Here is a 27649-nt window from a genome sequence, read left to right as displayed (position 1 = left end):
GATATACTTTGGTTATATGTCACAGATCTTATAAAAATTTCTTATCTATTGACAGTTTAACACACACACTTGTGAGGTCAAATGAATCTTATGAATAAAATTGAGAGAGGATAAAAACAGATTGTGTATCTTTAACTCATCTGCTAATTGGGAGGTTTATAATATGTGAACACATACATTGGTGCCCTTTTGGGCTTCCTAAAATGTTTGTTTTTGTTTCTTCATCCATTAAATCTCTGTTAATTATACAAAATTAAAATCACTGATAATAAAAAAAAATGTATTTCAAATGCTGGACCAATAAGAATACTGCAATTCGTATTTTCTACGTATTATTATTTCTTTTTTTTGTAAAAGTATTATTTAATTAAAACAACTATAGTTTTTTTTAACGAATTATAGATAGATTTAATTAAGTGTTAAATAATAAAGGAAATTTCTAAATATTATTATTGTCTGATTTTGAAAGTAAAGAATAAGGAAAACGAAGAAGAAGGAACATCGTCTTCCTTCTCTAGAGAAGAGAGTCCTCTTTTCACCGCCTTTGATACTCTCGCTGCTTATGATAAACCCTTTTACCTTCTTCCCCATTTCTGTATATATCTATCTATACAAGAAACCTTTTCCTCGTTGTTCCACTCTTCTATTTGGCTTCGCCAGAAATGGCAGATGACTTGGCGAATCTCTGCCGATTTCTCTTCGACGACACCGCCTTCCCCTCTCTGTCGTCTTCGGCTTCTTCAGATCTCTTTTCTCGCCGTTTACACTCCGATGATTCGATCAAACGCGGTCTCCGTTCTTTCTACCTCCTCCTTCGCTCGGGTATCGCTCCGATCGGCGGAGATGATGATTCCTCCGGCATGCTACGCTTTCAGACCTGGTCCGATTCGCAAGTTCAAGCACTTGTCTCGATTTCCCAGGCGATTCTTCTATTATCGCGATCTCTATTAGGTACTGACTTGACACTTATTAGTTTCAATCAAGGTTTTGGTCTCTATGAATCTGCTTGCCGATTGTTTGATTATAGTCATTCTCTCACTTTCTGAGCTGAGCTTTGATAGATTTGCTTCTTTCTTGTGCTACCCTTTACTTGTTTATTCTCCAGATGAAGCAGTAAACAGTGATTAGGGACCTCGAATCATTTTCCTTACTGTTTTTTTTTTTTCTTTTTCTTTTTTGTTGTATCTCAGTGGACCAACTCGAACCAATAGTTTTGGGTGTCATCCAGGAGGTGATGGAGTTCTCCCTCAGCTTCTTGGAGAAGTCAAATTTTACACAAAATGATCTTAAAATTGAGGTTCGTTCTTTATTTTGATCAGTGTCATTCTTTACCTTCTAGAGAATTTATTTGTCTGTATTTGTATATATATTTAGTTTTTTTGATGAGGCGTTTTGAACTCGTTTTGTAAGTCTTTATCAGGTTTTTGATGAGTGGTTAGGTTTCATTGTTGCACCATATACATTAGTCACATATGCTCACCAACATGTTTCGTTTTAACTTTTCTAGTGAGGGCTATAGTAGAATTACAATCAACTTCCATTTCAAACTCTTCCTTACTGTGTTTCTATCAAGCTTGATAGCATTAGTAATCTCTCCAATGCTTGCTTGAATCAGATAAACATGGAAGTACTTTTGGAAATAGCTTCTTTTGATGGAAGTGAGAAGCAGTATAATATCCTGCCAGCTGTATCTCCCGCAGAAGTTGCAGAACTATGGCCAGCATTTTCTGGCGAGCATGATAATATGGAATTCTATAACCTTGTGAAATGTACTTTTCAAGGTATTAACTACCAATCACTCAGCAATTTTCTTTTCTTACTTAAAATTTATCTGATTACCGTTACATCATTTGGCATGTCAAGCAGGGGGCAGATGCTCAAATGAAGAGAAGCCAGTTGACCGGCTTCTTATTACGCTGATGTCTGAATGCATTGAATCTGATGCCCAAGCGCATTCAGTTGTAAAGCCCTCTTTTCAACAAGACTGTGGAAACCTGAACCCCTTGACTCGACACCTGGCTGTTGTTCACCTTGGCTGTGTTTGTCGTCTGATTATGGTCTGCAACGAGCTTGTTCAATTGCCAAGTGTGTTGGATGAAAAGACGGTTGATCAAGCTTTCCTTGATAAATTGTCCTTCTGCTTAAGAATTTTGAAGCTGCTTGGAAGTCTTTCCAAAGATGTTCAAAGTATTGAAAACGATTGTTCATTGTTACAGGCAGTAGCTTCATTTACGGATACGTTTCCTAAGCTGTTTAGGGTTTTTTCTGAATTCACTAACCACACTGCTACAGAGGGTAATATTGAGAGTCTTTCTCTTGCGCTGCTGGAGGGATTTCTTAATCTCATCCAACTCATTTTTGGCAAGAGCAGTGTTTTTCAGAATGTCCAGGCATGTGTGTCAGTTTCTATTCTGAACAATCTAGATGCCTCAATGTGGAGATATGATGCGTCCTCTTGTAATTTGACCCCTCCACTTGCTTACTTCCCTCGGTCTGTCATGTACACATTGAAACTCATTCAAGATCTGAAAAGACAACCATTCCATATCCAAGATCTGAGGATTTTAGAGTCAGAAGTCACGTATGACAATACCAATTCCTCTGCTGATTCTGTTTATTTCCATCTGAGACAGGAAAAGATCCCATTGCTCAAGTGCTTCGCGGTCGAGGATATAATGAGACTGATATTTCCTTCATCAAGTCATTGGCTGGGTAACTTCTTCCATCTTGTTTATTTCCTCCATCGCGAAGGTGTAAAGTTACGACCAAAAGTGGAAAGGACATATTCCAGTTTAAGATCCAACAGTTTTGCGGAAGTCGAAAGCCAAATTTCTCATGACGATGAAGCCCTGTTTGGAAACTTGTTTTCTGAGGGTAGCCGTTCTCTGTGTTCCGTAGAACCAAATGATCAACCACCTGTTTCTGTCAGCAGCAATTTACCATTGCAAGCTGCTAAGGAACTGTTGAATTTTCTTCGAACTTGCATTTTTTGTCAAGAATGGGTTCCTAGTATATACGAAGATGGATGTAAAAAGCTTGACGCTGGTCACATTGATATCCTGCTCAACATTGTAGGCTGTAGTATTGAAGACAAGGCTTCTGATGTTGGTTGCATGCTCCAAGATGAGGGAAAACCTGGACATGTTGCCTTTGAGCTGTTACTCAATCTCTTAAGAAGTCGTTCTCTGTCTGAATCTCTTGAGTCCTACCTTTTTCAGAAAATTCTTGTTGTTGAAAATAGTGACCTCAACTATAATGATAAGACTTTGGCGTTGTTGGCTCACACTCTTCTTTGTAGGCCGGGCTTGGCTGGGGTACAATTGAGAGCCAAAGTTTATGAGGGTTTCGTTACTTTTATTGCTGACAGAGCAAGAAGTATATGTGCTGAAGTTTTGAGTCTCAAGGAGTTGACTGCATGTCTTCCCTCTGCTTTCCATATTGAGATTCTTCTTATGGCTTTCCATTTATCAAGTGAAGCAGAGAAGGCAAAATTCTCAAATCTTATTGTTTCGTGTCTGCATAAAGTTGAGACCCCGTCAGGAATATGTGATGGTCCCCAGCTGTCCTGTTGGGCCATACTGATATCTCGGTTGTTAGTTCTGTTGCACCATATGTTGTTACATCCAAACACATGCCCAACATCATTAATGCTAGATCTAAGATCTAAATTGAGGGAAGTTCGTAGCTGTGGTAGTAATTTGCATGTAACCGTTGGTGATCATTTATCTTCTTGGGCATCTCTTGTAGCAAGGGGGATAACTGATTCATGGGCTGAAGAGGAGTCACTCAGCCATCTGATGAGTCAAATGATTGACTTTTCCCCACATCCTCCTACATTTCAGAATGATGTGTCTGCTGCCAAAATCCTAAACCTGGATTATGGAGATTTATCTGCAAGTTTGTCCTGGGTTTTGGGGCTATGGAAGGGGAAAAAGGCAGTAAAAGTGGAAGACCTAATAGTGGAAAGATACATTTTCTTACTTTCTTGGGATATTGCTCGTATTAACAGTGCATTAGATAGTCAGCCTTCCTTGCATGTTAATTTCCAGAAATTGGATATATCGAGCTCTGTGGATCTCATCTGCACCAGTCATTTGCTTGTAGGCGACATCAATGTTGTTGGTAAGAATTTCGAGTTGAGAAACATTCTGTTCGGTGTTTTAAGTCAGCTCCAGGCATCACCTGAGCAGGTGGTTGAGGATTTGGGTTGGGAGTTTATCCGCGAAGGATCGTGGCTCTCCCTTCTGTTGTACTTTCTTAATGGTGGCGTCTGGGGTTATTGCAAGAACCATTCACGTTCAGAAATCGATCCCTTCTGGAGGGAGTGCACATCTGTTGACGCCAATTATGTTGCTGCTGCAGAAGGTGTAGTCTCTTACTTGATGGAGACCGGTGGTATAACAGAACTGCTGAGAATGCTTTCATCATTGGTTAGCAAATATTTACGAGTGTATAAGGAAGCTTTCCTTGCAACTTTCAGCGCTTGGAATCATCATGGTCATAGTTCGCCTTCTCTGCTACTTCTCAAGCATACTCAATTTGGTAAAAGTCTGCAAGGTGAATATGCGAAGATTGGGGACAATTCCCTCCATCTTCAATGCATTTTTTATCTGTCAAAACTGGATTCTCTGGGTGATGGAAGAGGTTCGGGTGTTATATGGAAAGTGTTTTGGGAATTTATGGTACATGGATTTCCCACTAGTCTTCAAACTTCTAGTGCGATTCTTCTTTCATGTATTCTAAGCATAAGGTGCATTGTGCTGACAATAGATGGCTTACTCAAGCTGGGCAACTCAAAGGAGAAGTTTGGGGCAGATACTTGTGTACTTCATCAGATACTTGATTCCATCATGATTATTAAGTTTGATCAGGTATTCGAAAACTTTCATGGGAAATGTGAGGAAATCTGTCAAAATATATGTGCCGCGATGCAGCTTCCAGATTTGACGGAGTTGTTCCTGATGAAAGACATGGAGGGGTTTGTAAGAGATATCAGTGCTGAGCAGATAGATAGAAGCCATGTACTTGAGGGGGTGATCACCAAGATTGTAGATGTTATGGACAGTCTAAGCAAGGATTCTTCAAAATCGGATATTTTCAAATTTTATCTCGGTGTAGATGCAGTCTCTGAGCCTACCAGGGAATTCTATCAGTTGCGACGTGGAGATCTCTCTGTTTTTATTGACTCATTGGACTACTGTTCCTTGGAACCAGTTAACATAAAAGTACTCAACTTCCTTGTTGACCTCTTGTCTGTGGCTCCATCCCCCGATCTCAGGAGAAGAGTACAACAAAAGTTTCTTGACATGGATTTGAAAACTTTATCTGTGTGGTTGGAGAGAAGACTGTTGGGTTCCTTCATTGAGGAAATAGATGGGAAAAAGACTGCAAAAGGGAATTCTCTTCCTTTCAGAGAGGCAGCAATGAATTTTATTAATTGTCTTGTGTCATCTACTAACGACCTACAGACCAGAGAGTTACAAAATCATTTATTTGAGGCCATGTTGATCTCCCTTGATACCGCATTTCTCTCGTTTGATACCCATATGGCTATGTCATATTTTCATTTTGTTCTTCAACTTGCAAGGGAAGACAACCTGATGAAGATGGTTCTAAAGAGAACCATAATGCTGATGGAGAAGCTTGCTGCTGATGAGAAGTTGCTGCCTGGTTTGAAATTTCTTTTTGGTGTGATAGGCACCTTGTTGAGCAACCGTTCTCCAAGTCATGGAGAGAGTACATATGGACAGGCCTTGGCAAGCAATAAAAATACTGCAACAGGTCCCTTGGTCCCAAAATTCTCAGGAACAATGAAAAAATCTGACACATTGGCTCTCCCCGTAGATCAGGAAGGAAGTGCAATATCACTTGAGTGCGATGTCACTTCTGTCGATGAAGATGAAGATGATGGAACATCTGATGGTGAAATGGCCAGCCTAGACAAGGAAGATGAAGAAGATGCCAACAGTGAGAGGTACCTTGCCTCAAAAGTCTGCACTTTTACTTCCAGTGGCAGTAATTTCATGGAACAGCATTGGTATTTTTGTTACACCTGTGACCTTACTGTGTCCAAAGGTTGCTGTTCTGTTTGCGCAAAAGTTTGCCACCGAGGTCACCGTGTTGTCTATTCAAGATCGAGTCGGTTTTTCTGTGACTGTGGAGCAGGAGGTGTTAGGGGAAGCAGCTGTCAGTGCTTGAAGCCACGCAAATTTAACGACATTGGAAGCGCTCCAGCTCGTAGTACAAATAATTTTCAATCCTTTTTACCCTTGTCGGAGGATGCAGAGCAGCTTGCAGAAAGCGATTCAGATGTGGAAGAAGATGGTTCTGGGGAGGAAAATCACGTTGTGTTATCTATCCCTAAAGAAACTCAATATAAGATGTCACTGCTACTAGAAGAACTCGGCATAGAGGACCGAGTGCTGGAGCTTTTCTCTTCTTTGCTTCCATCTATTACTAGTAAAAGAGACTCTGGCCTTTCGAAAGATAAGCAGGTCAATCTTGGGAAAGACAAAGTTCTTTCGTTTGAGACAGATCTTTTGCAGCTGAAAAAAGCATATAAAAGTGGGTCCCTGGACTTAAAAATAAAGGCTGATTATGCGAATTCAAAGGACCTTAAATCTTTTTTAGCCAATGGTTCCCTTGTCAAGTCTCTTCTGAGTGTTAGTGTTCGGGGTCGCCTTGCGGTTGGAGAAGGTGATAAAGTTGCTATATTTGATGTTGGACAGCTAATAGGACAAGCCACAATTGCACCTATTAATGCAGACAAGGCCAATGTTAAACCACTTTCCAGGAATATTGTTCGTTTTGAGATAGTGCATTTAGCATTCAACCCAGTGGTGGAGAATTATCTTGCTGTCGCAGGCCTTGGAGATTGCCAGATACTTACGTTGAATCATCGAGGTGAAGTCATTGATAGGCTTGCTGTCGAGCTTGCCCTGCAGGGTGCATACATCAGGCGTATAGACTGGGTTCCTGGTTCACAGGTTCAGTTAATGGTCGTTACAAACAAATTCGTGAAGATTTATGATCTATCCCAGGACAGCATCAGTCCAACACAGTACTTCACCTTGCCAAATGACATGATTGTGGATGCTACTCTTTTTGTTGCTTCTCGTGGGAGGGTTTTCCTTCTTGTTCTTTCAGAACAAGGGAATTTGTACAGGTTTGAACTATCTTGGGGCGGTAATGCAGGTGCAACGCCACTTAAGGAAATCGTTCAGATTATGGGGAAGGATGTTACCGGAAAGGGTTCATCCGTCTATTTCTCTCCAACATATCGACTGCTTTTTATATCCTATCATAACGGGAGTTCTTTTATGGGTCGACTCAGCTCAGACGCAACATCCTTAACTGAGACATCTGGCATGTTTGAGGAAGAACCAGATTGTAAACAGAGGGTGGCTGGATTGCATCGTTGGAAAGAGTTGTTGGCTGGCAGTGGATTGTTTATTTGCTTCTCCAGCTTGAAGTCAAATGCTGCCTTAGCTGTGTCCTTGAGGGGTGATGGGGTATGTGCACAGAATCTCCGTCATCCGACTGGATCATCTTCCCCTATGGTCGGAATTACCGCATACAAACCTCTGTCAAAAGACAATATTCACTGTCTTGTTCTGCATGATGATGGCAGCCTTCAAATTTATTCTCATGTTCGGAGTGGAGTTGATACTGACTCAAATTTCACTGCTGAAAAAGTTAAAAAATTGGGTTCTAAGATACTTAACAACAAAGCCTATGCTGGTGCAAAGCCGGAGTTTCCCCTGGATTTCTTCGAGAAGGCATTTTGCATTACAGCAGATGTGAGATTTAGTAGTGATGCTATTAGAAATGGTGATTCCGAGGGAGCAAAACAGAGCTTGGCATCTGAGGATGGCTTTATTGAGAGCCCCAGTCCCTTGGGTTTCAAGGTATGGTTGGATTTCTCCAATATTTTTTCTTGATAAGTTTATCTGTGTACTTGATTATTACTCTTAAGAGTATTTTCCCGGTGTGATTATGTTATACAAGGTGTTTGTGTCCAGTAATCTAACCTTCTCTCTTTCAGATATCTGTCTCCAATCCAAACCCGGACATTGTTATGGTTGGCATCCGGATGCATGTTGGTACTACATCATCAAGCTCTATACCTTCAGAAGTGACCATTTTTCAGAGAACGATTAAGATGGATGAAGGCATGAGGTGCTGGTATGACATCCCATTCACAGTGGCTGAGTCACTTCTAGCTGATGAAGATGTTGTAATCTCTGTCGGGCCAACTACTAGTGGGACTGCACTTCCCAGAATAGACTCGCTTGAAGTATACGGTCGAGCTAAAGATGAGTTTGGCTGGAAAGAGAAAATGGATGCTGTGCTAGATATGGAAGCTCGTGTGCTTGGTCATGGTTTGATTCTTCCAGGCTCTAGTAAAAAGAGAGCGTTGGCACAGTCTGCTTCTATTGAGGAGCAAGTTATCGCCGATGGTCTTAAACTCCTATCAATCTTTTATTCAGCTTGTAAGCCAAAGCAAGAAGTAGAGCTTAGCGAACTCAAATGCAAACAGCTACTGGAGACCATTTTCGAAAGTGATAGGGAAACCCTGTTGCAAAATGCAGCTTGCCGTGTCTTGCAGTCTGTCTTCCCAAGAAAGGAGATATACTACCAGGTAATGCTCCTACCACATCCAGTCTAGCATGTTCAGTTGCTCTTTCTGAACTGATATACATGAAATTTTTATGTTATCTTTGGCATTGATATATCTGCTATTATAGGTCAAAGACACCATGCGACTTCTTGGAGTGGTCAAGGTGACCTCTATCATTTCTTCGAGGTTGGGCATTTCTGGTACTGGAGGCTCAATTGTTGAAGAGTTCAATGCTCAGATGCGGGCGGTGTCTAAAATAGCTTTGACCCGTAAATCAAATTTCTCCGTCTTTCTGGAGATGAATGGTATATGTGCTTTCTTTTATTATCTACAGTCTTCTTTTTCAATGTGTAGTCAAACACAATTTTTTTTCTATTATCCTTGTAATACATAACAGGAGCAGCTGTTTTCCGTACAATTATCGTCTTTCATATAGCTTTGTTTATGTGAGATATGTTTGTTCTGTAGGCTCTGAAGTGGTAGACAATCTGATGCAAGTGCTATGGGGAATTTTGGAGTCGGAGCCACTCGACACACCTACTATGAACAACATCGTTATGTCCTCTGTTGAGCTAATCTATAGCTATGCAGAGTGTTTGGCATCTCAAGGAAAGGATACCGGGGTTCATTCTGTAGCCCCTGCAGTTCAGCTACTGAAAGCACTTATATTGTTTCCCAATGAGTCTGTGCAAACATCCAGCAGGTGTGTTCTTGTGTATGGTTTCTATACTCTGTTCTTTTAGGTATGGACCAGTCTTCTAACTTAATTTCATTACAGCTTAGCCATATCATCAAGACTACTTCAGGTTCCTTTCCCAAAGCAAACAATCTTGACAACAGATGATTTGGTAGACAATATAACAACTCCTTCGGTGCCTGTCAGAACAGCTGGTGGAAATACGCATGTCATGATTGAGGAGGACTCTATAACTTCATCTGTTCAATACTGCTGTGATGGCTGCTCCACCGTCCCTATCCTGCGAAGAAGGTGGCACTGCACCGTTTGTCCAGATTTTGATTTATGTGAGGCATGCTATGAAGTGTTAGATGCAGATCGTCTACCACCACCACACACTCGAGATCATCCCATGACAGCACTGCCAATAGAAGTGGAGTCGCTTGGTGCAGACACCAATGAGATTCAGTTCTCTGCGGATGAAGTAGGTATTTCAAATATGTCACCGACAATAGTAACCAGTAGCGTCCCACAAGCTTCAACTCCATCAATCCATGTCTTGGAACCTGGTGAATCTACTGATTTTTCTGCTTCAGTGACCGATCCTGTTTCCATCTCAGCCTCAAAGCGTGCAGTAAATTCTTTAATTCTCTCTGAGTTTCTCCAAGAGTTGGGTGGATGGATGGAGAAAGTATCTGGTGTTCAAGCTATTCCTGTCATGCAATTGTTCTACAGATTATCATCTGCCATTGGTGGAGCCTTTATGGACAGCTCAAAGCCTGAAGAAATAAGCTTGGAAAAGTTAATTAAATGGCTATTGGATCAAATTAATTTCACCAAGCCGTTTGCTGCTTCAACTCGCTCTTACTTCGGAGAAATTGTTATTCTTGTGTTTATGTTTTTCACCTTGATGCTTCGGAGTTGGCAGCAGCCTGGTAGTGATGGTAGTAGCTCCCGATTAGGTGGAAATACTGATCTACATGACCGAAGGGGTATCCAGAGCTCCACTGTAGTTGCTTCTCAGTCTTCTTTAGATGTTCAAGAGAGAGATGACTTTGCGTCTCAGCTAGTTCGCGCATGCAGTTTGCTCAGGAATCAAGAGTTTGTTAATTATCTAATGAACATACTTCAGCAACTAGTGCATGTTTTTAAGTCCCGTGCTGCAAATGTTGAAGCACGTGGATCAAGCTCTGGTTCTGGTTGTGGAGCCATGCTCACAGTCAGAAGGGATTTACCTGCTGGTAACTATTCTCCCTTCTTTTCGGATTCATATGCAAAAGCCCATAGAGCAGATATATTTGTGGACTATCACAGACTGCTACTTGAGAATGTGTTTCGCTTAGTTTATACCTTGGTTAGACCTGAAAAACAAGAGAAAATGGGAGAAAAGGAAAAGGTTTACAGGAATACTTCTTCTAGAGATTTGAAGCTGGACGGTTTCCAGGATGTTCTGTGCAGCTATATTAATAACCCTCATACAGCTTTTGTTAGGAGATATGCTAGAAGGCTATTTTTGCATCTTTGTGGAAGCAAAACTCAATACTACAGTGTCCGAGATTCGTGGCAGTTTTCCAATGAAGTGAAAAATCTATACAAGCATGTTGAAAAGTCTGGTGGTTTTGAAAACAATGTTTCATATGAAAGGAGTGTAAAGATTGTGAAGTCACTTTCTACAATTGCTGAAGTTGCTTTGGCGCGGCCTCGAAACTGGCAGAAGTACTGTCTCAGGCATGGAGATTTTCTGTCCTTCTTACTGAATGGCGTATTCCATTTTGCAGAAGAGTCGGTTATCCAGACACTTAAACTCCTTAATTTGGCCTTTTATCAAGGAAAAGATGTGAGCAGCTCAGCGCAGAAAGCTGAAGCAGCAGATGTAGGGACAGGCTCAAACAGATCAGGATCTCAGTCTGTGGATTCAAAAAAGAAGAAAAAAGGTGAAGATGGGAATGATTCTGGTGTGGACAAATCATACGTGGATATGGAAGGGGTGGTAGATATCTTCAGTGCCAAGGGCGGAGATCTCTTGACACAGTTTATTGATTTCTTTCTTCTGGAATGGAATTCCAGCTCTGTTCGTACTGAAGCAAAGTCTGTTATATATGGCTTGTGGTATCATGGAAGATACTCGTTCAAAGAAAGTATGTTAGCAGCTCTTTTGCAGAAGGTTAGATACCTGCCAGCATATGGTCAGAATATTGTCGAGTACACTGAACTTGTCTCTTTGTTACTCGGCAAGGCTCCAGAAAACAACTCAAAGCAAGCGACTAACGAGCTTGTAGATCGTTGCCTGAATACTGATGTTATAAGGTGCTTTTTTGAGACGCTGCATTCTCAAAATGAGCTCATTGCCAATCATCCAAACTCCCGTATATACAGCACTCTGGGTAATCTTGTGGAATTTGATGGTTATTATCTCGAGAGTGAACCCTGTGTTGCCTGCAGTTCTCCTGATGTGCCATATAGCAAAATGAAGCTTGAAAGTTTGAAATCTGAGACAAAGTTTACTGATAACCGCATCATTGTGAAATGTACTGGTAGTTATACGATACAATCTGTGACCATGAATGTTCATGATGCACGAAAGTCAAAGTCGGTGAAGGTCCTAAACTTGTATTACAACAATCGCCCTGTCTCGGATTTATCAGAGCTTAAAAACAACTGGTCACTGTGGAAGCGTGCCAAAAGTTGCCATCTGTCTTTTAACCAAACTGAACTGAAGGTGGAATTTCCTATTCCTATTACTGCCTGTAACTTCATGATCGAGTTGGATTCCTTCTATGAGAATCTTCAGGCGTTATCTCTTGAACCATTGCAATGCCCCCGATGCAGTCGACCTGTTACTGATAAACATGGTATTTGCAGCAATTGCCATGAGAATGCTTATCAGTGCAGGCAATGCCGTAACATAAACTATGAAAATTTGGATTCTTTCCTTTGCAACGAGTGTGGTTATAGCAAGTATGGGAGGTTTGAGTTTAACTTCATGGCAAAACCAAGCTTCATATTTGATAATATGGAAAATGACGAAGATATGAAGAAGGGATTGGCTGCCATAGAGTCTGAGTCGGAAAACGCTCACAGGAGATATCAGCAGCTCCTGGGCTTCAAGAAGCCGCTTCTGAAGATAGTATCAAGCATTGGTGAAACGGAAATGGATTCACAGCACAAGGACACTGTCCAACAAATGATGGCATCTTTACCTGGTCCCTCATGCAAGATAAACCGGAAAATCGCACTTTTGGGTGTATTATATGGTGAGAAGTGCAAAGCTGCTTTTGATTCTGTCAGCAAAAGTGTACAAACACTGCAGGGGCTTCGTAGAGTTTTGATGAGCTACCTCCATCAGAAAAATTCAAATTTTTCATCAGGTGCCTCAAGATGTGTGGTCTCAAAGACCCCAAACAATTGTTATGGTTGTGCCTCTACATTTGTCACTCAATGTCTTGAGATTCTTCAAGTGCTGTCGAAGCATCCTAGATCTAGGAAACAACTTGTTGCAGCTGGTATTTTGTCTGAGTTGTTTGAAAACAATATTCACGAGGGTCCGAAAACAGCTCGTGCTCAAGCCAGAGCAGCTCTTTCTACTTTCTCGGAGGGTGATCTGAATGCCGTGAATGATTTAAACAATCTGGTACAGAAGAAAATAATGTACTGCCTTGAACATCATCGCTCCATGGACATTGCGCTTGCCACTCGTGAGGAGATGTTGTTGCTTTCAGAAGTATGCTCTCTCACTGATGAATTCTGGGAGTCAAGACTGCGCCTTGTTTTTCAGCTACTATTTTCTTCCATTAAATTAGGTGCTAAACATCCTGCGATATCAGAGCACATAATTCTTCCGTGCCTTAAGATAATTTCTGTGGCATGTACACCTCCAAAACCAGATACGGCAGAGAAAGAGCTAACAATGGGAAAATCTGCTCCTGCGGTGCAAGGAAAGGATGAGAATGTTGCTGGCATCATAAAGTATTCGTCAGAAAGTGAAGAAAATAACTTGGATGTGTCTCAGAAGACACGAGATATTCAGCTTGTGAGTTATTTGGAATGGGAGAAAGGGGCGTCATATCTCGACTTTGTGAGGAGGCAATACAAAGCCTCTCAGTCAATTAGAAGTGGTAACCAAAAGTCGAGAACACACAGATCAGATTTCCTGGCACTTAAATATACACTTAGGTGGAAGCGACGCTCTAGCAGGACATCCAAAGGTGGTTTACAGGCATTTGAGCTCGGATCTTGGGTCACGGAGCTTATTCTTAGTGCATGTTCTCAATCTATCAGGTCAGAGATGTGCACGCTGATTAGTTTACTCTCTGCCCAAAGCTCACCTAGGCGCTACAGGCTGATCAATTTGCTGATAGGCTTGCTTCCCGCTACGCTTGCAGCGGGTGAAAGTAGCGCAGAATACTTTGAACTGCTCTTCAAAATGATAGAGGCACAAGATGCACTTTTGTTCTTAACTGTTCGGGGTTGTCTGACAACAATCTGCAAATTGATCTCCCAGGAGGTGGGAAACATTGAATCTCTAGAAAGGAGTCTTCAGATAGACATTTCACAGGGATTTACCCTCCACAAGCTCCTAGAACTTCTTGGAAAGTTCTTAGAGGTTCCAAATATTCGTTCCAGGTATATTTATCATTGTTAAATCTATTGTATCTTACATTGACTTCTTCATACCTGTCTAAGGTTTTGAGTGTGGCAGATTCATGAGAGACAATTTGCTGTCTCATGTTCTGGAGGCCCTCATTGTAATCCGTGGCTTAATAGTGCAAAAGACAAAGCTTATAAATGATTGCAACAGACTCCTAAAAGATCTTCTTGACGGACTTCTGCTTGAAAGCAGTGAAAATAAACGACAATTCATCCGTGCCTGTGTTTCTGGACTGCAAACCCATGCACAAGAAAAAAAAGGACGTACCTGTTTGGTAAGAAGAATTATCATTCTGACCACTGTAACATCTTCAAAATATTCTTTTTGGAGATATTCATCACTTAACAGTCTCTGGAGATTTTCTATAATTCTAATTAAAGATCACTTCAAGTTATTAAAAATTTATTTTGTTATAATTAACATATATCATTGACTAGTGTTTTGACCATTTCAATTGTATTTGCAGTTTATTCTTGAGCAGCTTTGTAATTTGATCTGCCCATCAAAACCCGAGGCTGTATATATGCTGATCTTGAATAAGTCACACACTCAAGAGGAGTTTATCCGGGGATCAATGACGAAAAATCCATATTCGAGTTCTGAGATCGGCCCACTGATGCGGGATGTTAAAAACAAGATTTGTCAGCAGTTGGACCTGTTAGGTCTACTGGAAGATGACTATGGCATGGAGTTGCTTGTAGCAGGAAACATCATTTCACTAGACCTGAGTATAGCTCAAGTTTATGAGCTGGTTTGGAAAAAATCAAATCAGTCTTCTACTTCACTGACCAACTCTGCACTGTTAGCTTCAAATGCAGCTCCCAGCAGGGATTGTCCTCCCATGACGGTGACATACAGACTTCAGGTTTGTGACCCTTTTCTGGTGAAGAGCTAGGCCAAAGATGGGTTTGCTCACCCTAACTTACTTTCCCACCCCCAAAATGAAAAAAAATAAAGAACTAGTTATTTCATGTTTCTTTTTTTATTATAAGCTCTAAAAAATATTGGCAGGGGCTAGATGGTGAAGCTACTGAGCCTATGATTAAGGAATTGGAAGAAGATAGAGAAGAATCCCAAGATCCAGAGATTGAATTTGCAATAGCAGGTGCAGTTCGTGAATATGGTGGTCTAGAAATTTTACTGGAAATGATCAAGGTAAGCTTCTTAAACCATAAAATGAAATTGGGATTCTCCCACTTTTTCTGTATGCTTACACTTGTTTGACCTTAGTTTCTTAGTGCACTTTTAGATACAGCGTGAAGAGGAATTGTTATATTACTAAAGTGGCTTTTTAAGATAAATCTAATATTTATTGATCACGTTGCAGAGTTTACGAGATGACTTCAAATCCAACCAAGAAGAGATGGTTGCAGTTCTTGATCTCCTAAACCATTGCTGCAAGATTAGAGAGAACAGGCGCGCTCTACTCAGACTAGGGGCATTAAGCTTACTTCTTGAAACAGCTAGGAGGGCTTTTTCTGTGGATGCTATGGAGCCAGCTGAAGGCATTCTCTTAATTGTCGAGAGTTTGACGCTTGAAGCAAATGAAAGTGACAGCATCAGCGCCACACAAAGTGCTTTGACTGTCAGTACCGAGGAAACTGGAACTTGGGAACAGGCCAAGAAAATAGTGCTTATGTTCTTAGAAAGGCTGAGCCATCCTTCAGGGCTTAAGAAATCGAACAAACAGCAAAGAAACACAGAGATGGTTGCTAGAATCTTGCCTTACTTAACATATGGTGAGCCTGCAGCGATGGAAGCACTCATAGAGCATTTTAGCCCTTACCTGCAAAACTGGTCTGAATTTGATCTGCTTCAGCAACGTCATGAGGAGAACCCCAAGGACGACAGCATTGCTCAACAAGCAGCAAAACAGAGATTTACTGTGGAGAATTTTGTAAGAGTTTCAGAATCTCTCAAGACAAGTTCATGCGGAGAGAGGTTAAAAGACATAGTTTTGGAGAACGGTATCATAGCTGTTGCTGTCAAACACATCAAGGAAATTTTCGCTGTCACAGGACAGGCTGGGTTCAAATCTAGCAAGGAATGGCTTTCGGCTCTTAAACTTCCCTCAGTACCTCTTATTTTGTCAATGCTAAGAGGATTATCGATGGGACATTTGCCTACACAAACATGCATAGACGAGGGAGGAATTCTATCCTTACTTCATGCCTTAGAAGGAGTCTCTGGGGAAAACGAGATTGGTGCAAGGGCTGAAAATTTGCTAGACACACTCGCCGATAAAGAAGGAAAAGGAGATGGGTTTCTTGGAGAGAAAGTCCGTGCATTACGAGATGCCACCAAAGATGAAATGAGACGCCGTGCACTAAGAAAGAGAGAGGAGCTCCTACAGGTAATTTTAATGATGATCCTCACGCAAGGAAACTAATTGTGTAATCTGGTCTTGTGACAATTTTTACCAACTCTCTCTTTTGTAACAGGGACTTGGAATGCGTCAAGAGCTATCTTCTGATGGTGGTGAAAGGATTGTGGTTTCTCAACCAATCCTGGAAGGTTTTGATGATGTGGAAGAAGAAGAGGATGGATTAGCTTGCATGGTGTGCAGAGAAGGCTACAAGCTCCGACCTACTGATTTATTAGGAGTTTACTCTTACAGCAAACGGGTGAATCTCGGTGCTGGCAATTCTGGAAGTGCACGTGGTGAATGCGTATACACTACAGTGAGCTACTTCAATATTATTCATTTCCAATGTCATCAAGAGGCGAAAAGAGCAGATGCTGCTCTTAAAAACCCGAAGAAAGAATGGGAAGGAGCTATGTTACGTAACAATGAATCTCTTTGCAACTCTCTCTTCCCTGTCAAGGGTCCATCAGTTCCCTTAGCTCAGTATCTCCGTTATGTTGACCAGTACTGGGATAATCTCAATGCTCTTGGTAGAGCTGACGGGAGCAGACTCCGTTTATTGACATACGACATTGTCCTGGTAAGTTAAAAATTGGTGAAGGCGTTTGGTTCGAAAGTGTCAAAATTTAGTTTGGTTCTAAACTGTATTCCGAACAGCTAATCAAATCCGTTTGGTTATTTTTGTTTTGTATTTGCTAACAATTTGTGTTTCCTCTGTAGATGCTGGCTCGGTTTGCAACAGGAGCTTCTTTTAGCGCAGACTGTCGAGGAGGAGGAAGAGATAGCAATTCCCGTTTCTTGCCGTTTATGTTCCAAATGGCCCGTCATCTTCTCGATCAAGGAGGCCCCATGCAACGCGCCAACATGGCTAAATCTGTCTCATCCTATATTTCATCATCTACAGCAACAACGCCGCAATTGGACTCACGACCTTTAACTCCTGGATCTCAGCTATCCTCGAGTGGAACCGAGGAAACCGTTCAGTTCATGATGGTAAACTCGCTGCTATCAGAATCATATGAATCATGGCTCCAACACCGTCGTGTCTTTCTCCAGCGCGGGATTTACCATACTTTTATGCAACACGCTCACGGTCGGGTAGCTTCTCGTGCTGCGGAATCAACCAGTTCAGGAGGCAAAACTCAAGACGCAGAAACCTTAACCGGAGATGAACTTCTCTCTATTGTCAAACCAATGCTGGTCTACACCGGTATGATAGAACAGCTTCAACAGTTGTTCAAAGCAAAGAAACCGGTCCACCTAGAACCAAACAAGAAAGAAGGTACATCAAGTGGAGCAGAGCTTGAGCCATGGGAGATTGTAATGAAAGAGAAACTGCTGAATGTGAAAGAATTGGTAGGTTTCTCCAAGGAATTGATCTCGTGGCTCGACGAAATCAACTCTGCAACCGATCTGCAAGAAGCTTTTGATATTGTCGGTGTTTTGGCTGATGTTTTGTCCGGAGGAGTTACTCAATGCGATCAATTTGTGAGATCAGCGATTGATGTTGGGAATGGAAAAGGCTGATAAAGTTTGGTCTCGGGAACGACAAAGAGCTCTACGTGTTTTATATCTGGTTGCGTCTCTCTTGTTATTGATATTGTGATTGATTGTACTTTAGAAAAATGTAGTTGTTGTAAACATGGAGACACTTGTTTTTGTTGTGTTATCAATGCAAAGCAAACGCAGATTGCTCTTTGTCTAGCATCGCAGCCATCTAATAAGGTAATAACAACTCAATCGATCGAGTTCGGTTCGAAAACTTTCCAATTTTGAAAGGCTTCGATGTATGTATAGCGTTTTATGCAAAATGTATGGATTCAGATTAAAATTTAAAATGTATGGTGTTTAGTGTGAGGTTGAGGTTATATATATACTAATCAACATATATATATAAGTTTTGGTGTTTCAAGATTTTTTAATTAATGTGACAAAGATTCTTGTTATTCCTAAAGATCAATCCGAATATTTATGCCAAAATAGGATTTTGCTAATAAGTCCATTCAATTATTTTTTGTGTCTGCCCGTTAAAAGTAGATTGTTCATATCTATTCGAGTGAGTGCTGTATTATCCGACGCGCACTTGAACCGCGTCGATCTCAGACGAAACAACTGTAGCCAAAGACTTTTATTTTTCGTCAACGCTACTTACAAAAGTTATGTACTGTATATACTATATAATATTAATAATCATCATATAATTTTGATGTTGAATAAATGAATGAATGAAGATGATTTTTTTTGTTTTTTTTTTTTGATTACCATTTTTTTTTTGTCAACTAATATTATTGATAAAAGTAAAGGGGATATATGGTTAAATACAACTTAAACCAGCGGAAAATAAATATTTTTTTAGAATCTGAAGTTCAAATAAAAATAAAAAAAATCGCCGAACAAATAGAAATTCCCAAAAACATAAAAAAAAAACACATACAAAACAAAAAAAATTAAACCTAAAAAGAAGACGAACCTTTAACTACAGATAGGACAATTAGACTCAATCTTTTCACAATACATTAGTCTCAAGAAGCAAAAATACCTCTTCTTCTAAAACACTTGTAGAAGAGATTTACCAAAGATGTTCATCGCTAATCCGACGATATCATCAATAATTTTCTATTATACTGAGAGCCAATCTCTCGAAACCTGAAACTTTGTAACCCGACCAACAAAAAATTGTTTGATTACCATATATATATTACAAACCCTTTTCTTTTTTTTCATTGTATTATTACTCAAATACCATTTTTGTTCGATTCAATCAAAGTTTTCCATTTTAAAGCACAAAATTCTCAATATAATTTCACTTTTTGTTTTATAAACCAATAATAAATTATAAAATGCTTATTTTTATGAGATTTTTTTCTTTATTTTTATTTTTTTTTGGTAGAATTTTTTTTTTCTTTATATTTGTTCACGCAATGTAGATAAAAAATATATATGGACAGCAATAATTGCCTGAAACTTGAGAATGGCACGTCATGCTTAAAGCATTTTTAGCCACCGACACAACTTTCTTTATGCTCTCGTTGGGCTATTAATTGTTAAATGTCCTTTTTCTACCAACTATTTCTTTTCTTTTTTTATAATCTTGTTTTCACTTTTTCACTATTTAATCCCGTGTCGATAAAATTGGAGTATTGGATTATTTTCTTACAAATAAAAACGGCATAACCATTCACTTTCTTAATCCTTCATATGGTTATCAACTAATCATAATTCTTGCAATCAACACAACTATGTGTATAAATAATACTCAAACATTATTAAAAAAAAACCAAGGTATTCTATTTCTTTGATAAAATAGGTTTATATTTCAAATTTCACGACTATGTTTTGTACATGCATATTCATATGCCCTAATTTTTTAGTATATAATGATAGTGGAGAAATGTATAATGGATACGTGTCTTCAAAAACAAACTAAACTATCATTGAATTAAAATCTTGATTTGCAATCCAAGTTGGGTGTGTGGTACGTACATGTTCATTTAATTGGATTGCCTCTCGCGTTACGTTCAAAACCTTAATGCACCCACACAGCTTTAGTTACGTTCACACAAAAACACCCCAACTGTTTCTTTTATTAATTAAAATGCATATGTACTTCTTTTTTTTTTTTTTGTGTTTACGTACCCATGTTATACCTTTTACAATTGATTATGTGAATCTTGTTTATATTACGTTTTCAAACGTATGATTTGCCATGTGCATGAAGTTTATAACATTTATATTGTGTATTTCTTACATTTTGCAAACCACCTATGTCCTTTAGATACATTAACTAGTTAAAAAAATTCAAATTTTATTGTATTTATCGTCACGTTTGGATTACTTTTTATGTGTTTTTTTTTTCTTTAATAAATTTTGATGTCGTGGATTAGAAAATATGGAAATCGTGTATTATATTAAACCTTTTTAAGCATATATATATATATATATATATATATATATAGATATATATATAGCTTTAAAATAAAAAGCATTTCACGCATCGCAATACTATATATAAGATCAATTTCGTTGTCGAGGGTCTTGCAAATTAAGAGACCTTCTCTAGACCTCTAACCACAAAACTAATCAATCATAAATTCGCTATCATTCACCAAAAATAAAATAAAACAAAACAGAGAATCATTTTTCAGTCGACAACATAAATTTTAAATTTAATTTATATGTACGTATGCATTTTTAGAAGTTAATGCTTGTATTCTATTTTATTTTCTGCTGATTTCGAAAATAATTTTACTAATGGTTATACACTAGCTAGCAATCTACGTATATACAGAGATATGTCATACAACGTATTTTGTGAATAGTGATGTATAGGCACACACACATGTGAATTGTGAAGTTTCTATATATATATATATATATATATAAATCGTACGTGACTTTGATCAGAAGATGGTAAAATACAAAAGAAGCAAGCAACTCGCCAAGTCACGGGCCTTTGTCCTCTAACCCTCTTTTGGTGAAATTTTCTTATTTCTCATATAAACTATGTTTCTTCAATTAATTTCTGTTTTCTGTGTGTTTCTGTCCGCACTTGGAAACAAATATGCGAAAACATGTATTATACAAAGTATTAATTATTTCTCACGTGAAGTAAGACTATTATATATGTTAGGGTTTGATATACCTTGATGGCAATCCAGGGCATAAGTTGTATATTTATTTATGTCTTCTTGATAAATAAGTCTAATTTTTTATTAAAAAAAGAGCAAAATGAAAACTGATCATGCTACATTATGAATAGTTATGTTTAGTGTTCTGTGAGATTTATATGCTTCAAATGAAACTAAGGAGGTACCAAATACTATAGTTGTGTTTGCTCTTTTACTCATTGCCTATATAGAAAACATAGTATGACTTTTCATAATTCTATTTTAGAATATAGTAAGAAAACTATATGGAGTCTTCTGAAAGAAAAAAATCTAAATGTAGTCGACGGCTGTCAACGATAGAGATCCACAAGACTAGAATATGCCGATTTTGTATTCGTTATATTGGTGATATATAGTTTTATATGCGTTTGCTAATTTGCAGTCGTCATTACATTACCAAAAATGTAATATATGTTTACTAATTTTGTGGTCATCACTCATTCAATGGAAAAACTCTAAAGAATATTTAGATTTATAAATATTCGTTCGTTTTCTGTTTCTTTTTTCCTTTTAATTTAAGTTTGGCACTAAACTACTTCATCGGTCTTAATTAATGAAGAAAATGGTTTGAGACAGGACTTTTGGACGTGGTTTTAGCTATATAACTGTATTTATATATGTTACTTAACTTCCTAATATAAATACACATAGCGAGTAAAAGATAACAATTAAAACGATTTGGCCAAACAAAATCTAAAGGTTGACTGTTTTCAACCATATGTAACTTGTGTGAAAAAAAAAATAGAAAGATTGGTATTTTATTATACTTATTGTTTGAATTAAAAAAAAAAAAGTAGTTTAGCTTAAAATCTCTCGCACTCACAAACAAATTATCAAATAATAAAAAAATATCAGATAAAGTTGAAATCAAGTCGTGGCAGAGTTTAACTTACTATAGACTGATTAAATAATTAAATATAATTCAGAATATAATTGCATCCGTAACTTATAGTTTTAGTGAATATTATCCCTATTAGTAAATTACACATATTTAAATTTAAAACTTGGTTCGTGCATGAAAATCTTTATAAAATTTTGATTAAAAGATTTGTTAGCAGAAATAAATAAAAGAATCCGTGTTCGTATTTATATACTTGTAGATTTTGTATCCTTTAGAGATATTTATTTGTTTGATTTCTTATCAGTAAACACATAAAACGATGGAGCTATATAACAACAATGGTTCCAACTGTCTTACACAGAAAAGGTTAACAAAACGGTCAGAAAAAAAATAGACTACCGACAAAAGCAAAAAAAAAAAAAAAGACAGTTCATTTGTTGTTGTTTTATTTTTTTTTGTGTGTGAATGATCAAATCTTAAACATTTGTGAGAAAGTAGTTATCTTTTTGCACATTCTTGTCCTGATCTTCTTCTTCTTTCTGAGGAGCTTCGATCCAGTTTCCTGATTCTTTGGTACCGGATCTGGACGAAGAAGCATCTCTCGTTAACATAGTTAGCAAGCATTCTCTAAAGCTTCCTCCTTTCTTTTTTTATTATTGTTTCTTCAGTTTTGCTTACTTCTTCTTACTAAGTTTCAAGAATCGCCATTGCATTGTAATTTGGAGAGTTAGCTTCCAAATATCTATTTTTTCTTTTATTTCTGGGTTGAGAGAGTTTTGTCGGATGTGAAATCTCAGATTAGTGTTTTGTATTTTTTAATTGATTGAGAGGCGAAATTTGTGGTTGACTTGAGAGCAAGAATCTGGATTCTTTCGAGGAGTAATAAATGTTCTGCGAATTCCCTGGTTTTGCGTGAAAGATTACATTTTTCTGAGTGTTTAAATTAAGAATCATTAGTGCCGCTGAGAGAGAGAGAGCGTGATTCTTATCCGAGTGTATTCTATTGTCTGTGTAAATCTGAGGAAGGATCTCAAGCTGCTCTGTAGCTAGACTTAAGTCTGGAATCTGTTTGATGAGACACTCCCCTGTGTGGATTTTGAATAATGTGTAAAGCAGAGAAGTTTCTATACCACAGGAAACTCTGGGAGATGAAGGTTAAGTTTCTTGGAGATAGTAAGATAGAGAAGTTTAAGAACTCTTTGGTTTCGAGGTCTCGTATGAGCCTATGGATGATTCGGGCTATGACTATATTGTTGCTTTGGAGTTGTTTTGTTCATTTGGTGGCTTTGGGAGAGATGTGGGGACCTAGATTGTTGAAAGGCTGGCCTTCTTGTTTCAATCACCATGATCTCCCAATGGCTGCTCAAATGACTTCTCTTCCCATGAAGATCGCCCTTCCGCCTAAAAGTAAGTTTCTTTCCTGTTATTGTAGCTTAGCTGCAACTATCTGGTTATCTCAAGTTGTGTCTGTTGTGCTTTATCAGGATTCCAATTTTTATGCTTTTTTTTTGTTTGTGCTCTTTGTTCATCTCAGGAATATATCAGAACAACGGCTATCTTATGGTTTCTTGCAATGGCGGACTCAACCAAATGCGAGCAGCGGTATGATCATTACTAATCCTCTTAAGAAATCTCTGAAAGCTGTGCTTTTATTGATCTGACTGTTGGACTCTGTTTTCTCTCCTCAGATATGTGATATGGTCACTATTGCAAGGTATATGAATGTCACACTTATTGTACCAGAGCTTGACAAGACCTCGTTTTGGAATGATCCAAGGTTCTTTCTAATTTCTTCTTTCACTGAACTGGTAATCTCTCTTAAAGTTGCTGACTGGATTTTCATGTGGGCAGTGAGTTCAAAGACATATTCGACGTGGATCACTTCATAAGTTCTTTGAGAGATGAGGTTCGTATACTCAAAGAGCTTCCTCCCAGGCTTAAAAGAAGGGTTAGGCTCGGGATGTATCACACCATGCCTCCTATTAGCTGGTCCAACATGTCCTACTACCAAGACCAGGTTATTTTCTTGTTAGTCTTTTATGAGATTAGCCTACAATTTATTTTCATGGTGTCTCACAGCTTCTTTATACATAATCCTTGCAAACAGATTCTTCCGCTGGTGAAGAAGTACAAAGTTGTACATCTGAACAAGACCGATACTCGACTTGTTAATAACGAACTGCCTGTTGAGATTCAGAAGCTGCGATGCCGAGCAAATTTCAATGGGCTTAGGTTTACTCCAAAGATTGAGGAATTGGGTAGAAGAGTAGTCAAGATTCTGAGGGAGAAAGGTCCCTTTCTTGTTCTGCATCTCAGATATGAAATGGATATGTTGGCATTTTCTGGCTGCTCACATGGTTGCAACCGCTATGAGGAAGAAGAACTAACAAGAATGAGGTAAAGAAACTATCATCTTATATTATTACTTGGGGCTTTTGTTTTGTGATATTGACGTTATCATGCTTTCCATTGTTTAGGTATGCTTATCCATGGTGGAAAGAGAAAGTAATAGACTCTGAGTTGAAGAGGAAAGAAGGTCTTTGCCCATTGACTCCAGAAGAAACTGCTCTTACTCTATCGGCATTGGGTATTGACCGTAATGTTCAGATTTACATTGCTGCCGGAGAAATATATGGTGGTAAAAGGCGGTTAAAGGCTTTAACTGACGTTTTTCCAAATGTGGTTAGTAGCAAAAAGCAAGAGCTTACTATCAAAAAACGGCTAATTCCTTAATCTTTCACTCAATAGTTAGTAACGGATATATAATATTTTTGATCAAACCAGGTCAGGAAAGAAACTCTACTGGATTCCTCTGATTTGAGTTTTTGTCAGAACCATTCTTCTCAAATGGCTGCTCTGGATTACCTTATATCTCTTGAAAGTGACATATTCGTTCCTACATATTATGGGAACATGGCGAAAGTCGTGGAAGGTCATCGCAGGTGAATCATTTGCTGTAACTTTTCTAATCTAAAGAATAGGTTATGTTTCTTACATCAACGGCTAATGCATTTAGATGACATACAGGTTCTTGGGGTTCAAGAAGACGATTGAGCTGAACAGGAAGTTCTTGGTGAAGCTAATAGATGAGTACTATGAAGGATTGTTGAGCTGGGAAGTGTTTTCAACCACGGTTAAGGCCTTTCACGCTACACGAATGGGAGGGCCAAAGAGACGGCTAGTGATTCCAAATAGACCGAAAGAAGAGGACTACTTCTACGCTAATCCATATGAATGCCTTCAGCTATTACATGAGAATAATGGCAATTCACTAGAAGAAACCATATGACAAGATCCACCATAGTTGTCTTTGTGGATGGAGATCTTTGGGTAAATTAGCTTGAGCAAGCTGATGCAGGACATGGATGGATGAATAATGGAGTTATCTATGGGGGGTTGGTTATATATATATTCTCCATCTTGAAGGGATTGGGTTTTCTTAAAGAGATGAGAAGATGAAGTTATGTAGGGTTCTTTGGTGTACAGAGAGACTTTTGAGGAGCTACCATCACCATGGATGCAGAAGAAAGGTTGAAGATTTCATTGTAAAGTCTGCAAATATGTCCTTTGGCGTTACTACCATTATCATCATCATCCATAGTCTTGCCAGTTTTGGTAGCTACAAAATAAGATTATAAATGCAGTGTAAAATTATGTTACACATTATTATTATTATTTGACAAAATAAATAATTGTTATGTTTTACGCTTTCATGCAATGATATAGATTCAATAAATTTAGGTCGCATAGGTAAAAGAATAAAATTAGATTTTGCCACAGCTAAATTCTTTAGGAGTTTATTTCTTGTTATTGCATAGAGGTCCCTGATTTCGAATTCTTTATCCGTTGGTTACTAAGTTTTTTTTTTTTTTTTTTTTTTTTTGTCGTTGTTCACCGCTGTCTCATCAATCGCTATCTCCTTAACTTCAAAGAGCCGTTGAAAGATTGATATATACACATTAAACTAATTCTCTAAAACCATTTTTTTTTTTTTTGGCTGGTATCACAGAAAATATACATATACTTGACACACTTCATAGAAATGAAAACATTGATTAAGCATGAAACGAATCTTACCATTTGTAATATACAAGCCTATGTAATTAGAATACATTGGTTGAAACAAAACAAAAAAAGACAAAGTAGAATTAAAACCTTAATACATACATATATATATATAGGCCTATATATATAGCATCTTCTTCTAAAATATATGATACTGTTAACCAAAACAAACTAACAAAGCAAAAAAACAAAGCTACTTAATTAAGTAATGACTAATGACGACGATACATATATCAATTATGAATTGGAGTTCTTTTCCTCCCTTTCATACGTGATGGATAGTCGCTTCTCATTAGATTACTGATTTCCCTTGCTGAATCTGTAGAGACGACGACGACTATGCCTTTTCTTGATCTTTTCTTTGCTTCAGATTCGATTGGTTTTGAACTTCTTAACTGTTTGCGATTACAAATTACATTAATTTATAACAAAATTTATACATAGATAAAGAAAAATACGATAATTAATGATGATCTATAAATCTTCTTCACCATCGTCGAGTACTATTTTGTACCTTAATGATAAAGAGTAAACTAGATTGATTATATAAACCAAAGTTTGATAAATAAATGTTTTGTGTACCTTTCGTCCCATCAAGAGATATTCACTTCCGCTCGCTATAAGACCATAATCTTCATATTTGGATCCACCTACATCGATATTTCAAAGATTTAGGTACGACATCAACTTCACAATTGTTATACGTCTAGGTATATCGCATACACACTCACACACATGCATATAACTACGACACTTGTATCATCGTCGGCCTCATCATTAAAGGGAGACTAAATACATACATGCATATAACTAATCAAAAGATCACAAAGAAATATATATAACTAATGACTTTTGTCAGTTTACGAACCTTGAAGCGCATGAGGAAGGTTCATGACCATCATCATCATGAGGAAGAGAAACCCTAAAACGAGTGTGATTAACTTGGCATTTGTAGTGTTCTTCATCTGTTTTTTTCTAATTCTTTGTGCAAGCAATATTAAGGAATTGATTAGGATGTGAGTGAAGGAAGCTCATATATATATAAGGGTTATACAGTACTAGAAGTTTGTTCTACAATCCTAAAAAAGTGACAGCTAGGGTTTTCCGACAGTTCCATAGGCAAGACAAAAAGGGACTTGACATCGGTAATTGAAAACGCTAAAGCTTTCCAGAAATAAAATATTTCGAACAATACTTGGAAGATTTGGTCAAACAAAATTATAAAAACTAACGAACTAAACAATTATTATTCCAGTCTTTAATTTTACAATCATCTTTTACAAATAAGTTATATTATATCTTAGTTTCAATATGTATATCACTCTCGTTATATGGCCTTACGATTTGTGTCGCATGCATGCTCTCTATCTCTAAACGATCGATCATTATATAGATGTTATCGTTTGTACTTCACATAAAAATGAAATATGTAAAATTTATTCAAAGAAGAATAATCGTAATAAATTAGTATTTAGATGGGAAAATGGAAAAATAAAGAACGTACTTAAAATAATGTAGGGGTGAATCCAGAAAAGTCGGTACCGACTATGGAGTAAAAAATTGAAAGACAAAGATATTTACTAATATTTTTCTTGGAGAAATCAAGGAAGCATGGGGGAAGATTTTCATGAGTTTAAGTGCCCTAAAGTAACATTCGAGTAATAAGTTAATAATAAAATCTATGGTTACTTTGCTTAGGGTTTCTAAATGAAGTCCCTAGCTGTCCTTTTGTAGTTCCAAACATCTTTTTCAACCATAGGTTTGCTA

The 27649-nt window shown here is 38.1% G+C and overlaps 4 protein-coding genes across 4 annotated transcripts; 2 read left to right on the top strand and 2 right to left on the bottom strand.

Annotated features, from left to right (window-relative positions):
* Positions 1-535: 535 nt before the first annotated feature.
* On the top strand, positions 536-18013 carry LOC17892750 (auxin transport protein BIG). Its single transcript, XM_023786737.1, has 14 exons — positions 536-951; positions 1191-1297; positions 1616-1781; positions 1867-7907; positions 8045-8641; positions 8748-8925; positions 9089-9323; positions 9399-13919; positions 13996-14218; positions 14411-14809; positions 14956-15099; positions 15272-16297; positions 16386-16889; positions 17030-18013. Exons 1-14 carry the CDS (start codon positions 663-665, stop codon positions 17834-17836), a joined length of 15237 nt encoding a protein of 5078 aa, XP_023642505.1. The 5' UTR covers positions 536-662; the 3' UTR covers positions 17837-18013.
* A 4208-nt stretch (positions 18014-22221) lies between these two features.
* LOC111831614 lies at positions 22222-22467 on the bottom strand (the record flags this gene model as incomplete). Its single annotated transcript, XM_023786529.1, has 1 exon — positions 22222-22467. A coding segment is annotated over one exon (174 nt), but the record flags the coding sequence as incomplete, so codon positions are not given.
* On the top strand, positions 22384-25555 carry LOC17891857 (O-fucosyltransferase 21). The gene is made up of 8 exons (XM_006297394.2): positions 22384-23224; positions 23352-23419; positions 23506-23594; positions 23669-23834; positions 23925-24214; positions 24295-24499; positions 24602-24759; positions 24845-25555. The coding sequence occupies exons 1-8, from the start codon at positions 22921-22923 to the stop codon at positions 25104-25106; spliced, it is 1542 nt and encodes a 513-aa protein (XP_006297456.1). The 5' UTR covers positions 22384-22920; the 3' UTR covers positions 25107-25555.
* Positions 25556-26007: 452 nt separating this feature from the next.
* On the bottom strand, positions 26008-26858 carry LOC111831720. The gene is made up of 3 exons (XM_023786924.1): positions 26751-26858; positions 26465-26532; positions 26008-26277 (listed from the first exon to the last, which is right to left on the bottom strand). The coding sequence occupies exons 1-3, from the start codon at positions 26845-26847 to the stop codon at positions 26116-26118; spliced, it is 327 nt and encodes a 108-aa protein (XP_023642692.1). The 5' UTR covers positions 26848-26858; the 3' UTR covers positions 26008-26115.
* Positions 26859-27649: the final 791 nt, after the last annotated feature.

The sequence above is a fragment of the Capsella rubella genome, unplaced genomic scaffold (genome assembly GCF_000375325.1).
Source record: "Capsella rubella cultivar Monte Gargano unplaced genomic scaffold, Caprub1_0 scaffold_3, whole genome shotgun sequence".
Taxonomy (NCBI): domain Eukaryota; kingdom Viridiplantae; phylum Streptophyta; class Magnoliopsida; order Brassicales; family Brassicaceae; genus Capsella; species Capsella rubella.
This window is presented reverse-complemented; position numbering and strand designations above follow the sequence as displayed.

Bases quoted from the DNA above. Each gene is read 5' to 3' on its own strand.
- LOC17892750 (XM_023786737.1), top strand. From the start codon at position 663: ATGGCAGATGACTTGGCGAATCTCTGCCGATTTCTCTTCGACGACACC. The intron at 1,298-1,615 runs GTTCGTTCTTTA...TGCTTGAATCAG, and splicing joins AAAATGATCTTAAAATTGAG to ATAAACATGGAAGTACTTTT. The intron at 14,810-14,955 runs GTTTGTGACCCT...AAATATTGGCAG, and splicing joins CGGTGACATACAGACTTCAG to GGGCTAGATGGTGAAGCTAC.
- LOC17891857 (XM_006297394.2), top strand. From the start codon at position 22,921: ATGTGTAAAGCAGAGAAGTTTCTATACCACAGGAAACTCTGGGAGATG. The intron at 23,225-23,351 runs GTAAGTTTCTTT...TGTTCATCTCAG, and splicing joins GATCGCCCTTCCGCCTAAAA to GAATATATCAGAACAACGGC. The intron at 23,420-23,505 runs GTATGATCATTA...TTCTCTCCTCAG, and splicing joins TCAACCAAATGCGAGCAGCG to ATATGTGATATGGTCACTAT.
- LOC111831720 (XM_023786924.1), bottom strand. From the start codon at position 26,847: ATGAAGAACACTACAAATGCCAAGTTAATCACACTCGTTTTAGGGTTT. The intron at 26,533-26,750 runs GTTCGTAAACTG...ATATCGATGTAG, and splicing joins CCTTCCTCATGCGCTTCAAG to GTGGATCCAAATATGAAGAT. The intron at 26,278-26,464 runs GTACACAAAACA...AATCGCAAACAG, and splicing joins ATCTCTTGATGGGACGAAAG to TTAAGAAGTTCAAAACCAAT.